Source organism: Mauremys mutica, chromosome 1 (assembly GCF_020497125.1).
Source record: "Mauremys mutica isolate MM-2020 ecotype Southern chromosome 1, ASM2049712v1, whole genome shotgun sequence".
Lineage (NCBI taxonomy): Eukaryota > Metazoa > Chordata > Testudines > Geoemydidae > Mauremys > Mauremys mutica.
In genome coordinates, this window is record NC_059072.1 from 242,343,033 (window position 1) to 242,359,845 (window position 16,813).

The window sequence follows — 16,813 nt, forward strand, 5'->3', positions numbered from 1 at the left end:
GGAGGTTAGACTAGATGATCTGATGATCCCATCTGGCCATAGAAATCTGTGAATTTAGTCTCTTAATTTTTTTGACCTATAAAGTTGTGGTATCTTTCTGAAAGTTAAATTCAGAATAATTTCTGATTTTTCATAGTGTAATTTTTGGGTCAATCCAGTGGAAATATTTTCCTATTAAAAATGTTAGCTAACTCTTTCACTTTGGAAAATAGTTACTTAAGCGATTTGTTTTCACTGAGGGAAAATGTTCACCCTGGATACTTTTTAAAAAAAGTAAAGTTATAAAATAAGTTTTTTCACCTTCTCAGTGGACCATGTGAAAATTAATGCTTTTGAATATATTAAAGAGTTACGGGGTGAAGAGCGTAGCACTATATTAAATTGCAGCACCAATGGGATGTTTCTTGGCTTTTGCTTGACTTCTGCTGCCCTGTTGACTATGTGCACATTCTGGTCTTCCATACTGGAGGGCGAAGAAATAAATCTTTACTGTTTGAAACTTGCAGTTTAAATCTTTGCAGGTGGCCGGCATGCTATGGCTTTAACTGTTGATGGGAAGGTATTTTCATGGGGCGAAGGAGACGATGGAAAACTTGGCCATTTCAGCAGAATGTAAGGATATCATTTCTATTAGTACCTTGAAATAGGAAATATTTCAAACAAATGATATTGAATCAGCGCTAGCAAGCAGTGACAGTATTTAAATATATTAGTAATAAAGAATTGTGTTACAAAAAGATTCTTCTGCAATACATATATCAGTTTTGTATGTTGCAAATTAAGCTTTTATTGCAATTTCAATAGTTTTAAAGGGATACTCAAGTTAAAATTAATATAGCTTTTTAGAATTAGATTTCTCTGAATGCGCAAGGTCAGTGTTTAATTCGGTGTCTTTTGTATATTCATTATTGAAAAGTTACGTGAGAGGCAGCAGGAATATTGATTGTCAATATGCACTGGGTGGTGGTGGGGGTGTTGAAATGCCTGCCACAGCCTGATAAGGTTACACTCATGCTCTCTAGAAGTTCTTCACAATTTTCACATCAGTTTCTAGGTAAGAGGCCCACTAAAGTTTTTTGTATGGTTGATAAAACAAATTAAAGCTAAAAGTGCTTTTTCCATGGTGAATTGGTGCTGCCGTACCTGCCTGAGCTATGTTTCATGTCAAGCCCTTTCTCTATTATATGGCAATAATTCAAACTCGCATTAGTAGTCCTAGTGTCAGGATCAGGTAGGCTGTTGTGATGTATTAAAATTTTTATGCTACTTGAGATTGTTGATGGAAGATGCTTTAGAATTGCAGAGCAGTATAGTGGACTCTGATACTACACTGTAGTGTACTGTAGACAGGCCATAAATAAAAAGAAGTTGGTGCACCATTAATCTGTAAATCTAATATTTCCAGATATCTGTTAGCTTGAAATGTTTTCTGGCAGAAGCTGAATTAGAAGCTGAGTATTTGATATCTCACTCAAGCTAAGCTACTTGTGTGAAATCAGATATTTTATTGAAGCAGTAAAACAAAAGTACCAACATTGTATTTGATACCAACAACCCACACCATACCATCTACTTAAGTCATTATTGTATTATTTATTTTGTAGTCTAAGTATGGTGTCTTTAAAGTTGCCAAAGGATTTTGTAATTCTATCTGTTTCTTTTGACGGTGGGCGTGCTTTTTTTCAGCTAGGGAGTAGATTTTTTTCTCCTGAAAGTTTTTCATAAATTTCAAACACTTTTTAGCAAGGAAAAATGGAGAAAAATAGTTTTATACTCACTTTTTGTGGGAAATTTTCAAGTTATTTAATATTAACATATTCAATAGAAAATTGAGAACTATACAGTATGAAGATCAGAGGTGTTCTTAGGATCTTTACACAATATATAGAAAAATACAGCATGTGCCTCAGAGCTTGAGTCTCAGAATAGACATGACTCAACAAGTGTGTGGGTGACAAACAGAAGGGGAGAGTTTGAGACAAGGGAGGACAAAATATGGCTTTATTAGTTCAAGTATAAGCACATATATTGTTTGTTAGATATTTTCTTCTATTTATTAAATATAAGCAGAAAATATTCTTGACTAGTGGGCATTGCATCCATGCTGCTGCCTGCATGATGTCCCCCTGATAACCTTGCACCTGCCAGGCATTGCTGGGACAGTGGAAGGACTGGGTCCTTACTATTAAGGTTGAAGTTTATTTCTGCAAAGCCCTACTTAATTTGTTTAGAAATGTTAATAATGGTTGTAGCATGTACACCACATTAGAAAACCTACTTAAATTAAAACTAGACTATGAATTCAGTGAGCAGGTTGAATTTAACAAAAAGACATTCTACTTTCTCAGGCAAATGCTTCAGTGATATTCACAAGAAACATCTTCAGTAATCTAGCAGACAGCTGACAATGAATGTTTGTTTGGTCTGGTCCCTTTGTGAAGAGCAGAGCTAGAAGAGGAATGGGTACCTCTTGCCTCATTCTCTGGCTCCCTACGCTGCAGGGTGGAGGCTCAGCCAGGCGTACAACATTCTATGCCATCCTCCTCCACCCTATGCAGAGCAGGACCAAGAGATCAGAGGCCATGCTTCTGGGCTGGCATGTAGGGTCTGGGGCCCTCCACTTTTGGGACTGAAATGGATTTTGCAAAAAATATTTGGCAGATACTGAATATCTTTTTTCAGACAGAATTTGTTCATAACTTTGTATTCAAAACAGAATTTCAGTATCTTTTTTTGAAGATGTGTCCACAGGAGAAATACAATCTATAGAAACTTCTAACTGATAACACTGGATTATTACAGCTGACTATTTTAAATATTTGACTTTTTACTTTCTCTACCATTAATTTTCATAAATAGCTCAGCGTGGGCAATGAAGACAGATAATTCAGTTTCACTTTTTAACATACACATTTTAATCTGTTTATCTTTCTGGTTCTTCATTATCAGGATACTGCAGTGAGTGTGTGTTATGTAACATTTCTTAAAAAAGATATTTTCAGTTGAACTGCATTAAAAATAGTGGAAAATGAAAATGTTTTCAGCTTTTTAAAAGTTTATTTTTTACCAAACCTACATTTTCGGCCTAAATTGATTTGAACAATATACCTTTAAAATAAATAGAAAAATAAATTAAATCCATGACTTAAAGTGAAACATTGAAGTCTTAAATATTAGCATTAGGGCAGATTTGCTATTCAGGTGTTTAATATTACATGAGGCATTGGAGCATTAGGCATGAAATATATTGCATGACATCACAAAAGAAGGTGATAAATCCTTTTATTCTATCTTTAGGAATTGTGATAAACCAAGATTGATAGAAGCATTGAAAACCAAGCGTATCCGTGATATTGCTTGTGGCAGTTCTCACAGTGCTGCCATCACATCTAGTGGTGAACTGTACACATGGGGCCTTGGAGAATACGGCAGGCTGGGTCATGGAGACAATACTACACAACTCAAACCGAAGATGGTAAGTACATGACGTGTTTCCTGATTGTGGTGGTGTATATGTATGTATATGCACAAGAAGAGAAAATAAAGGGAGAAATAAAGCTAAGAATCCCAAAGCAGTTTGTAATGTGAGCTTAGAGGTATAAAAAACAAAACAAGTCACAAATACTTTGTAATTACTGTGAAACTTTAAAATATACTTAATGTTTTTGAGGCAGCATGCTTACTTTTCTGTGTGTTATAGGTTAAAGTGCTTCTTGGTCACAGAGTCATTCAAGTTGCTTGTGGAAGCAGAGATGCTCAGACTCTGGCTTTGACAGATGAAGGTAGGAGTATCTTTCTTTAGCAACTTCATAGCATATGGGAATATTGTGATCATAGTCTAACATACTGTTTGGTTGGTGTTACTAGGTTTGGTGTTTTCCTGGGGAGATGGTGACTTTGGAAAACTGGGCCGAGGAGGAAGTGAAGGATGCAATATTCCTCAGAACATTGAAAGACTAAATGGCCAGAGCGTGTGCCAGATTGAGTGTGGGGCTCAGTTCTCTTTGGCACTTACCAAATCTGGAGTGGTGTGGACCTGGTATGTCAAGGTTGCTAAGAAATATTTACAAAAAATTTCAAGGCATTTGAGTTGTGTTGATTGCTACAGACTGGCTTATTACATCTATGCTTTGTGCACATGTTTAATTTATTCTAAAACATCCTATTGTTTCCACTCCCTCCCTCTGCACACTTATTTGTACACCCACCTGTTTCATTTTGTCTATTAGAGTATAAGCTCTTTGGGGAAGGTACTGTCATTTACTAAATCTTTACAGAGTGCCTGTCATAACTGGGACCCTTGCCTGGTTGGGGTGTATAGGTTTCAGTGCAATAAAAATAAATAGAAATAAAGATTATTGTGATAAAAGAAGTTGAGTCCCTACTTAACTTGCAATATTGTGGAAATTGTGGATTCCGCAGTTTTTGACTTCCAATGCAGTTTTGATAGTGGGAGCCCTACTGGGTGTGAGGCTAACAGTGGGGAGCAGTGGCCACCTCAGGGCTGAGGGCTGCAGCTCCCCTTCTCAGCCCTGGGTGACCACTAGTGACAAATTGTGGAAAAGTAATAATGGACCTTATTACTGAAAATAGTAAGGTCCATTATTCTTTTCCACAATTTATGGAGATATACCTATCTCATGGAACTGGAAGGGACCCTGAAAGATCATTGAGTCCAGCCCCCAGCATTCACTAGCAGGACCAAGTACTGATTTTGCCCCAGATCCCTAAGTGGCCCCCTCAAGGACTGAAGTCACAACCCTGAGTTTAGCAGGCCAATGCTCAAACCACTGAGCTATCCCTCCCCGTTATCCTCTTCCATGGCTTGTCCGCAATTGATCTGCAATTTTTTGACAATCATCCCACAATTCAAGTAGGGCCTTCTATATATCGTCTGTGAAATAATATATCTCAGTTCCTCTTGGTTCTTATGTTAAAGCAGTGCACTGCTGCATCTTATATATGTTCTCTAATTACAGAATGATTGGTTGTGATTCCATTGTTAGGGATTAGTTTTTCCACTTAAATCAGGGATTCAGCCACTTTGTGTAGAGAATACAGCATATTCTCCTCAATATTAGAATACTCGTTGAGTACAGAATGAGAATTTCCCACCTGAGAACTTACAAGTGAATTGGTTAGTTAGTTAAAGTAAAAATTATTAAAGATAATTCATGAAACTTAAAACTCAGAAGATACTTTTTGTTACCAATGTTCTCAGTAACAGAACAACACAGGCTTTTCAAACATCCCGTTTGGTTAAATTGAATTCTTATGTACAGGCTATATTTGAGAAACTTAACTTTAGGATTGTTCTTATTCTTCATAATCTAATTTTTCTTCTTCAGCACAGGCTGATGAATAATAATTTTCTATAGTGAATTCCACAACAATCTTCTGTCTTTTCAAATGGTTATCTTCTGTTGTTCTTGACAAGAGTGAAGCTAACAGTGCCTTTATTAAAGATGTCCTCCTTCAGAATGACCACTGTCCCCTATTGCTCTCAATGTGTTGGGAAGCCAAGTTGCCTGTGGGCCACCATTTTCCCTTCCTGTATTGACACTGCAAAGAGTTGGGAGACGGGGAAAGAAAATCAAATGTCTTAAAAAATAAGTTAAATCTAAACTGGGACTACAAACACTAAAATATTTAATAATCATAACGTGATTATTGCATGACATCACTGATAGGCAAAGTTAAGCTTGTTTGTGTGCCTCAGCTGTACATTTCCATACCTAGCATGCTTGGATTTCTTTTAAGTTTAACTCTGAATTTCCTGGGTTTGTAGTACTTGTTTTGGGGGGTAATTAGAACATCCAAGTAATTTTTTTTTATCCTTATGATACCGATATGTATTCAGTTCAGTTGTAACATAGTTTTTATCTGGAAATTACTATTGAAGCTAAGGATATTTGGAGATACTTGATTTCCAACAGATACTGATCACTGTTACGAAATACAATGGGGAAAAATGAGAATTGTTACCGCTAACCAACACTCTTCATTTTTTTTTCTACTCAGTTGATACTGTTGGTAATATCTTGAGGTATTGCCATAAAATAGACTGAGTAGTGCAATGTTAATGGTGTCTCTCAGACAGTTGAGGAAAATTTTATATGTTGGTAATAAAAGTAACCTGTGTTTGAGGCTTGTCTGAAGCCTCAGTTATGTAAACAGTTAAGCACATGTGCAGTTTTACTCATGTGAGTAGTTGTCACAGTGCATGTCCTGTGTTTATATAAATTGTAAGCTGGATAGTGATTTTAATGAGTTAAAAAAATACAAGTCATTTTTAAGTACACCTCTACCCCAACATAACGCAGTCCTTGGGAGACAAAAAATCTCACCGTGTTATAGGTGAGACCGCGTTATATCAAACTTGCTTCCCCCCCCCCAATTCCTTGTTTCCTGACCACCCCTTCCAGAGACCCCCATCCCTAATCACTCCCAGGATCCCACCCCCTACCCAGTCCCCCCGTCCCCTGACTTCTCCGACCCCTATCCACACCTCCCCGCCCCCTGACAGGCGCTCACTGGCAGCGGCAGGAAGTGGAGCAGCCCAGCCACAGTACGCTCCACCCTGCCAGCTCCCAGCCACGGCACTCCACTTCCCACTGTCGGTGAGTGCGGGGAGGTTGGGGAAAGGATGCCCTCCCTTCCCCCTACTCACCTGCAGCGGGAAGCAGAGGGACGCGGCCCCAGCCTGCTCCACTTTCCTTGCCCCGGCCCCAGCCGTGTCACTGGGGGGTGCCTAGGGAAAGGTCCCGCACTTACCTGCGCTGGGAAGCGGAGCGCCACGGCTGGGAGCTGGCAGAGTGGAGCTGGCTGGGGCTGGGCTGCTCCACTTGCTACCGCCAGTGAGTGCAGGGAGGTTGGAGAAAGGACGCCCTCCGCACTCACCGTCGGCGGGAAGCAGAGCGACGCGGCCCCAGCTCGCTCCACTCTGCCACCTCCCAGCCACGGCGCTCCGCTTCCCTCCACAGGTGAGTGCAGGGAGGTTGGGGAAAGGACACCCCCTGTACTCACCTGTGGCGGGAAGCGGAGCACTGTGGCTGGAAGCTGGTGGAGTGGAGCGGGCTGGGGCCAGGCTCCTCCGCTTCCACCGCTGCTGGTGAGTGCGGGGGGGATCCCTTCCTCCAAGGCCTCTTCCACGAGCGACACGGCCGGGGCGAGGGAAGCAGAGTGGGCTGCTCCTGGCCCCCTGCTAATCCCTCGGGCCCCCAAAAGTGCCCTCCCACAACTCCTGCCCCCCAGATCCTGGCGGGGAGTCCCTAACAGCCCCTGAGACCCTCTGCCCCTTATCAAACCCCTCAGCCCTGGCCTGGCCCGACACCCTTAACACGCTGCTCAGAGCAGCGTGTCAGAGCTTTACCGTGTTGTATGTGAACCAGCGTTCTATCGGGTCATGTTATATCGGGGTAGAGGTGTATAAATAAATTTATAATAGTAAGATATTTCAAAACAGAAAGAATGAATTTTATGCAACCACAATACTTCCCCCAAAATAATAATAAATGGTACATTTTTAGTATTGAGGCCAATGTATGAAAAATTGTAGATTTTTCGCTACCCTCTAGAGACAAGTCTTTCCAAGTCAGGTTTCAAGGTCATTATCAAGAAATTTGCATTGCTGTTACGTGTTCTTTCCCTTTGGATATATAAACCATTTCAATTTGCAAAGGTGTAATGGCAAAGGATTGCACTGTTTGGAACGATATAATTGCCTGGAATTTTACAATTACTTCCTTGTCTGTTCCAGGGGCAAGGGGGATTACTTCAGGCTAGGTCATGGCACTGATGTTCATGTGCGAAAGCCACAGGTTGTGGAAGGGTTGAGAGGGAAGAAGATTGTACATGTGGCTGTAGGTGCACTTCACTGCCTGGCTGTCACTGACACAGGACAGGTAAGTTACTCTGGTCCAGAAAAAACTAGATATTGAGGCAATGTAATGTAATAAAAGCAGTAATATTTGTAGCTTTTTATTTTATTTAATGTTAATTATACTACAGTGGATTTGACTCTGGTGTCTACAGTCTCAAACCCAATAGATTATCTCTGTTTGTTCTAGATCTAGAGGTCATAGGAACACATGAAACCATAGACAAGTAACACACAAAATCACAAGAACAAGATCCACTATCTTTTAACAGTTTTATTAAAGTTGCCAACAAAGTTATAAATGTCACCGCATATAAAATTCCTAAATATATTCATGCACCAGTTATAACTACAGACAGACATACCCATATCATCCTACATGGTGTTAGAGTCTGATGTCTTTCCCATGGATTGATCATCAATACGGGGATGGTCCCTGCTGGAGGTTTCCCATAGGAAGTTCAGTTTTCCCTCTGTGGGCACCTTTTTTTATAATGTGATTCTGTCTATACCTACCTTCTGCGCATGTACATGAAAGTGTCAGCCCTCTCTTTCTTATTGTTCTGTGTCCCCTAGAAACATGAGGAAGCCCGAATTCAATAGGCTGTGTAGGTTCTCATTAGCACTGATGTACCACCTGTATCCTGTGTCTAAGGGTATGTCTACACTACAAGAGTAGTTCGATTTAACTTAGGTCGAATTTGTGGATTCGACCTTATGAATTCGAATTTGTGTATCCACACTAAGGACACTAATTCGACTTTGTGAGTCCACACTAACGGGGCAAGCGTCGACATTGGCAGCGGTGCATTCTGGGCAGCTATCCCACAGTTCCCGCAGTCCCCGCTTCCCATTGGAATGCTGGGTAGAGCCCCCAATGCCTGCTGGGGGAAAAATGTGTCGAAGGTGGTTTTGGGTAACTGTCGTCATTCAACCGTCACTCCCGCCCTCCCTCCCTGAAAGCGCCGGCGGGAAATCTGTTAGCGCACTTTTCTGGTCAGTGACAGCGCGGACGCCACAGCACTGCGAGCATGGAGCCCGCTGCGATCATCGCTGCACTTATGGCCGTTGTCAACTCCTCGCACCTTATCGTCCACCTCTTCCACAGTCAGCTGCTGAGAAATCGGGCGAGGAGGCTCCGGCAGCGCGGTGAGGACATGAAGTGTGAGAGTGGCACAGACCTCTCACAAAGCACGGGATCCCGCGCCGCGGAGATCATGGTGGCAATGGGTCATGTTTATGCTGTGGGACGGCGATTCTGGGCCCGGGAAACAAGCACGGACTGGTGGGACCGCATAGTGCTGCAGGTCTGGGATGAATCACAGTGGCTGCGAAACTTCAGGATGCGTAAGGGCACTTTCCTTGAACTCTGTGACTTGCTGGCCCCTGCCCTGAAGCGCCAGGACACCCGGATGTGAGCAGCCCTGAGTGTGCAGAAGCGAGTGGCCATAGCCCTCTGGAAACTTGCAATGCTAGACAACTACCGGTCAGTAGCGAACCACTTTGGCGTGGGCAAATCTACCGTGGGGGTTGCTGTGATGCAAGTAGCCCACGCAATCGTTGACCTACTGCTCTCAAAGGTAGTGACCCTGGGAAACGTCCAGGTCGTCATAGATGGCTTCGCCGCGATGGGATTCCCAAACTGCGGTGGGACTATAGATGGAACTCACATCCCTATCCTGGGACCAGGCCAGCCAGTATATTAACAGAAAGGGCTACTTTTCAATGGTGCTGCAAGCACTGGTGGACCATAGGGGACGTGTTACCAACATCTACGTCGGGTGGCCGGGCAAGGTTCATGACGCGCGTGTGTTCAGGAACTCTGGTCTGTTTAGACGCCTGCAGGAAGGTAGTTTCTTCCCGGACCACAAAGTAAGTGTTGGGGATGTGGAGATGCCTACAGTGATCCTCAGGGACCCAGCCTACCCGCTAATGCCCTGGCTCATGAAGCCCTATACAGGCGCCCTGGACAGTGACAAGGAGCTCTTCAACTACCGGCTGAGCAAGTGCAGAATGGTGGTGGAGTGTGCTTTCGGACGTCTCAAGGGGAGATGGAGGAGCTTACTGACTCGCTCGGATCTCAGCGAAACCAATATCCCCATTGTTATTGCAGCTTGCTGTGTGCTCCACAAAACCTTTATGGCGGGATGGGAGGTTGAGGCAAATCGCCTGGTTGCTGATTACGCTCAGCCAGACAGCCGTGTGATTAGAAGAGCCCAGCGGGAAGCGCTGTGCATCTGGGAGGCTTTGAAAGCTAGGTTCCTCAGCGAGCAGGGTAACCTATGACTGTCCAGTCTCTTTACAGAGAAGCTGAACCTGCCCCTGTTTCAGTTACTATTGACTTTTTTCAGCGGTTACATACCCCGTTCACCAGGTTTCCCCTTCCAACAGACGTTTAAAAATAAAGTTATTGGAACATTTTTAATTAACAAAGTTTTCTTTACTAACGAATTCGCATTAAAGGGTTCAAACAGGGACGCAGACTGTGGTGGGTACGGTGTGCAGTGATGTACAGACCGCTTCTACACTCGAGGACTGACAGGCTCCTGCTCCTACAGCGGTCTCTGGGGAGAGGACGGTTACAGGAGGGTGTGCAGGAAGGGGTGGGTTTGCAGGAAGGGGTGACGGGTGTGTGGGAAGGGTGAGTAGGTGTAGGGGGATGATGGCTCTGGCTGGGGCTCAGGGCATCGGAGAGGTTCATGGCTAGGGTGGAAGGGCATGGTAAGGGCAGCCTGCCTTGCCATTTGTGGATGCCAGGTGTTCGGACCCTTGGGCAGCATACACCTCCCAGACTGACCTGGGGCAGCAGACACCTCCCAGAGTGACCCGGGTGCCTAGTGACTGCACTCTGTGTGTGACCTGCTGTTGATTCTGCCCCCATGTCTGTACCCTGGTAATGGTGGCTGTCCTATGCAATTAACAAACCCCTATCTCCCCATCACACAAAGTCTTCTGCAAAGAAACATGACGGAAACAGTAATGAACAGCAAACTATTTTTAATACTCAACTACACAGTTGGGAGATGAAACTGGGATTTTGGATCGGGTGAGCCAGGAAGGGAAGCAATTCTCATACTTTAGGGAATGAGAGCTGTTTGGTACATGAGCGCTCTGCTGGGGTGGAGTGACAGTTTTCACGGCCCCTAGCACCTCTCCTTCTTGTGATTTTGGGTGAGGGGGGGACAGGACTTTGTGGCGGGGGAGGGCGGTTGCAGATATAGTTCAGGGGGGCTCTCTGCTCCTGCCTGCGGTCCTGCAGAACATCCACAAGGCGCCGGAGCGTGTCCGTTTGCTCCCTCATTAGTCCAAGCAGCGTGAGTCGCCTGCTGGTCTTCCTGCCGCCACCTGTCCTCCCGTTCGCTGTGTGAGCGCTGCTGCTGAGAGAGGGTCTCCCTCCACTGGCTCTGCTGGGCCGCCTCGGCTCTGGAGCAGGCCATCAGTTCAGCGAACATCTCGTCCCGAGTCTTTTTCTTTCGCCGCCTAATCTGCGCCAGCCTCTGTGAGGGGGATGCCGGGGCAGTTCGGGAAAAAGCCGCAGCTGTGTGATGGGGAAAAAGGAAGTGATTTCCTTGCAAAGATGCATGTTTGCGAACACTGAACACAGTCTACTCAGTTTCTGTGAACAAGACCATACAGGGCACCTAATCTCATGTGCTCTCAGGACAAGTTCGAATTTTCGGCATTCGCTTTCATTGCCTGGGGTCTTGCACTGGAGATCGGACAAGCGTGGCAGGACAGCAGAATCCGTGTAGCAGCCAGGCCTGGTAAGCCGTAAACTTTAGGCTGCTTAAAAGTTAATGGATAGCGGTGGCCTCCTGCTGCAGGCAATCTGGAAAGCATAAAGTCTGACCCTGTTCCAGCCCCTCGCGGCTGTCCCCGGGAAAGATCCCTGTATGCTTTCCCTCTGCAGCCTCCAACACGTGGCTGTTAAACGACGGTCATTGTTATGCAAAGGAAAAGTCAAGCATTCACAATAGTAACATTACATTAATTCCCCTAATTAGATGCAGCAGTCGCCGAGCGAGATCACCCTGAAGCGGGTCACTAGGACAGACAGAGAGCGCATGCTGCGTGAATCCCTGCACAGACCAGGGCCCTATGCTGCCATGCTGGTGGAGGCAATGCTCCCACTATACCTCAGGATGGCCTGGCGCGGAAGAGTGTGCTTCCACGGAGCACCTAATAAGGCACCTCTCCCCAGGAACCTCCTGCGTAGGCTTTTCGAGTACCTGTACAAGAGCTTCGTGGAAGTGTCCCAGGAGGATTTCTATTTGATTGCTATATGTATTGACCTTCTTTTCGTATAGTTTTTATTCCTGATTTAAAAAAAATAAATGTTTATATGTTTATAGCACTTACCGACTGATCCTTCCCCTGATTCAGAGTCCGGGTTAACGGCCGGGGAGGATTGGTAGGGGATCTCTGTGAGGGTGATGAAGAGATCCTGGCTGTCGGGGAAAGCAGTATTGTAAGCGCTGTCGCCTGCCTCGTCCTCCACAAACCCTTCCTCATCTTCCCCATCCGCGAACATCGCCGAGAAACTGCCCGTCGACACTATCCCATCCTCTGGGCTTGGCTACACTTACGGTTTGCAGCGCTGGTAGTTTGCAGCGCTGGTCATCTACCTGTGTAGGAGCAGCGCTGGTGTGTGGCCACACTCACAGCTACCAGTGCTGGTGTGTGGCCACATTTGCAACATTTGCAGCGCTGCTGGGAGTGCTGCATTATGGGCAGCTATCCCAGCATTCAAGTGGCAACAACGTGCTTTTCAAAAGAGGGGGGTGGAGGGTGGTGTACTGTGACAGGGAGCGGGGAAGAGAGAGAGAGTGGATTTTTGGAGCCAACACTGTGTGTTAGTTTCCTGAATTGAAAAATCACAAAATGTTCACGAACCCTTGGTCTTAATTGCAAACAGCCTGCCTACAACGCTGTTTCTGTCAAGCAAACATTCACTCCCTGCCTCTCATTTGATCGTTCACAGCCAGGTACAGATAGCTCCTGTTTCCTGTGATCAGTGTTTGTTTTTTAGATAAGCAGTTCAAGCTCCGATCGGAGTTCACAACAAAACAAAGAGAGGCTGCATAACAAAACAGAGTAATTTAGTTAAAAGCTTTCTGGGATATCTCCTTATTCCCTGGAGGCCAATAAAAGCGCTGGTGTGTGTCCACACTTGATGAGCAGCGCTGGATCACCAGTGCTGCAATCGCTACACCCCAACCTGGCCAGGTGTACAGCCAGAGCTGCAGCCAGGGAGTTGCAGCGCTGGATGTGCCTTGCAGGTGTGGACGGTTACTAATTGCAGCGCTGGAAAGCCTCTACCAGCGCTGCAACTTGCAAGTGTAGCCAAGCCCTCAGAGTCCACGGTCACTGGTGGGGCAGTGGTGGCAGACCCACCGAGAATGGCATGCAGTGCCTCGTAGAAGCGGCATGTCTGGGGCTGGGCTCCGGAGCGTCCGTTTGCCGCTTTGATTTTTTGGTAGCCTTGTCTCAGGTCCTTGATTTTCACGCGGCACTGCGTTGCATCCCGGCTGTATCCTCTGAGTGCCATGGCTTTGGAGACCTTCTCGTAGGTCTTTGCATTCCGTTTTTTGGAGCGCAGCTCCGAAAGCACAGACTCATCGCCCCACACAGCGATCAGATCCAAGTCTTCCCGGTCAGTCCATGCTGGGGCCCTCTTTCTACTTTGAGATTGCATGGACCCCTCTGCTGGAGAGCTCTGCATCGCTGCCGGTGCTGCTGAGCTCGCCCCGATGTCCAACCAGAAACTGAGATTCAAAATGGCCAGACAGGAAAAGGAATTCAAATTTTCCCGGGGCTTTTCCTGTATGGCTGATCAGAACATCTGAGCTCGGACTGCTGTCCAGAGCGTCAACACAGTGGTGCACTGTGGGATAGCTCCCGGAGCTACTAAGGTCGATTTCCGTCCACACATAGGCTAACTTGACATAGCCATGTCGAATTTAGCGCTACTCCCCTCGTCGGGGTGGAGTACCGAATTCGAACTAAAGAGCCCTCTAGGTCGAATTAAATGGCTTCCTGGTGTGGACGGGTGCACGGTTAAATCGAATTAACGCTGCTAAATTCGACATAAACTCCTAGTGTAGACCAGGCCTAAGATGCGTATTGGAGACAAGATTTACTATTACAGCATTTTATAATTTAAAATTTAATCTTCTGGCTAGACTAGGGTGGGCAGACTTTTTGGCCTGAGGGCTACATCTGGGTATGGAAATTATATGACAAGCCATGAATACTCACAAAACTGGGGTTGGGATGTGGGACGGGGTGAGGGCTTCGGCTGGGGGTGTGTGTGTGTGGGGGGCTCTGCGGTGGGGCCAGAAATGAGGAGTTCAGGGAATGGGAGGGAGCTCCAGGCTGGGGGAGAGGGTTGAGGTGCGGGGGAGGGGGTGAGGGCTCCAGCTAGGGGTGCAGGCTCTGGGGTGGGTCTGAGGTTGAGGGGTTTGCAGTGCAGGAGGGCACGGCAGGCGGCTCTGTGCGTTGCCCCATCCGCAGGCACCACCTCTGCAGCTCCTATTGGCTGTGTTTCCCAGCCAATGGGAGCTGCGGGGGCAGTGTGCGGAGCTCTTTGACTGCCCCTAAGTGTAGGAGCCAGAGGGCAGACATGCTGTTGCTTCTAGGAGCCCGCGGGGCAAGCCCCAGACCCCACTGCACGGTGGGAGCTTGAGCACTGAATTAAAAGTCTCATGGGCCAGACACGGCCCGCAGGCCATAGTTTGCCCACCCTTGTTGGGCTAGATTTTCGCATTATTACTAGTTGGTACCTCTTTTCCCATAAATTTAGGGCATCAGATTATTCCTCTGTCATTTACTTGTCAGCATTTCTTGTCTCCAAGGCCTAAAATGGCTAAGCTAAAATCTTGTAGGCCTCAGTCTATGGGTTCTTGCATTTCAGCTTGTCTAACTTGTATCTAATACATGATTCCTCTAAATATGGATCAATCTTATACTTCTATAATCCTACAAATGAACTCTAGTTAACATACAATGAATATATATGATATAACATGTTGATTAATCATAACATCACACAATAAATGGATAATAAACTAAAACCATTGGTTAACATACTTATTGAATGGAATAAATATTCTTTATAATATATTCTTTTACTTCTCAAAGCACTGCACAAATACTAATGCGATTGTCACTTAGAATTTTCTTGCCTTCATATATTTATTAAATCTTAACTGTCATCTTAATATAGCTTTTGCATTTTTGTTCCTTATTATTTATGGTAACATGGGATGTTTCATAGACAGCCCCCTGCTTTTCGCTTCCTAAGATCCAGAAGCAATCATGATACTGTGACAGGACATATTTCTGCTCTATATTGGGTGATAGCATAAATATCATAGTTACGCAGAGCCCCAGTAAAATCCATGTTCAAGTAATCCCGTTAACTTTATGTACACCCAGAATAATGAAATAGTACATGAATCTGCTCACAGAATAAAGCTCATATGTGCTGTATTAGCATATGTAACCTAAAAGCATCAGCTGTTAAATATGAAGGTGGTAGGTACTCTGGAAATATCTTAAATTAGTAACGTAAGTCATTTAGAGATAAGATCCTATCGTAGTAATTTTGAAAATAACTATATGAAAGACTCAGTGAAACAAAGTAACATATAGAACTGTCCGTTGGCAGGTTTATGCTTGGGGTGACAACGATCATGGACAACAAGGCAATGGAACTACTACAGTCAATAGAAAACCCACTCTTGTACAGGGTTTAGAAGGCCAGAAAATTACACGTGTTGCTTGTGGATCTTCCCACAGTGTAGCATGGACAACAGTGGATGTAGCTACACCATCTGTTCATGAGCCAGTACTCTTCCAAACTGCTAGAGACCCTTTAGGCGCTTCTTATCTAGGTAATACAAAGCTTGTGTTTATTTCCTTAACATTTTTAAACAATATTTGTGGATTGGGGCGGTGTTGTAGATGTGTATAGATGGACGGGTGTGGGGGACGAGGTGGCTGTGCAGGATGAAAGCCATTGAAACATACTGATTTGCTGAAAATGGAGGAAGTGAGAAGAGAACAAGACTTGGGAAGCTAAAACATTGTATGCCCTGAAGCTGAGGAGTCATACAAAAGTTAGCGCTAGTTTGAACTTTTAAATGTCTTAAACTGTTTGTCAAAGTCCAAAATGCATTAGCAAAAAATGAGATTCTTCTTGGACTGTAGACTTTTGTCTTTTTTTGAGCGGTGGATACAGTGACTATCGTGTTGGGGCCTTGCCCTGATTGGGGCTTTTGGATGCTAGCATAATATTAAATTTCTGTATTATATGCCTCTTACAAATAATAATTCTTGATGCAAATGTTATCTTACCTATTGATTTCTAAGACAAGTAACCACCATTAAAGAGGGAGGCAGCATTCTATGATGGCACCTTCCCAGTTTATCAGAACCAAGATTTAGTCAGACTTGCATAACAAAAATGTTCTATGTAAAATATCAGAATATTTTAGCTGTTTCTATGTCTTTCAATCCATTAGCTATCTTTTACCTGACAGAACTGCAGCAATAACAGAGCTTTATAGATGTACAATATATATAAATAGAACTCAAGTTATCTGCTAATTTTTTGTCCAAGTAAAGCTTATTTTAGAGGCCAGTAGGAAACTAGTGGTGTTGAGGTGTCTCCATTCTCATGAGTAAGTTTTAGACTTACTCACTGGTGGGAGGGACAGCTCAGTGGTTTGAGCATTGGCCTGCTAAACCCAGGGTTGAGTTCAATCCTTGAGGGGGCCATTTAGGGAACTGGGGTAAAAATCTGTCTGGGAATTGGTCCTGCTTTGAGCAGCGGGTTGGACTAGATGATCTCCTTAAGGTCCCTTCCAACCCTGATATTCTATGATTCTATGACTCTGTTTTACATGAAAGTCGTTGCTGACCTAGGTTTAG

The 16,813-nt window shown here is 44.8% G+C and overlaps 1 protein-coding gene across 1 annotated transcript in view; it reads left to right on the plus strand.

The window, feature by feature from the left end:
- The window catches only part of HERC2 (HECT and RLD domain containing E3 ubiquitin protein ligase 2), a 193,783-nt gene that overhangs the window by 127,001 nt on the left and 49,969 nt on the right, over positions 1 to 16,813 (plus strand). The window contains exons 60-65 of the mRNA XM_045004994.1: positions 522 to 612; positions 3,298 to 3,475; positions 3,701 to 3,782; positions 3,868 to 4,039; positions 7,760 to 7,904; positions 15,549 to 15,774. Coding sequence (XP_044860929.1) covers positions 522 to 612; positions 3,298 to 3,475; positions 3,701 to 3,782; positions 3,868 to 4,039; positions 7,760 to 7,904; positions 15,549 to 15,774 — 894 coding nt within the window. The remainder of the gene's footprint in view (positions 1 to 521; positions 613 to 3,297; positions 3,476 to 3,700; positions 3,783 to 3,867; positions 4,040 to 7,759; positions 7,905 to 15,548; positions 15,775 to 16,813) is intronic.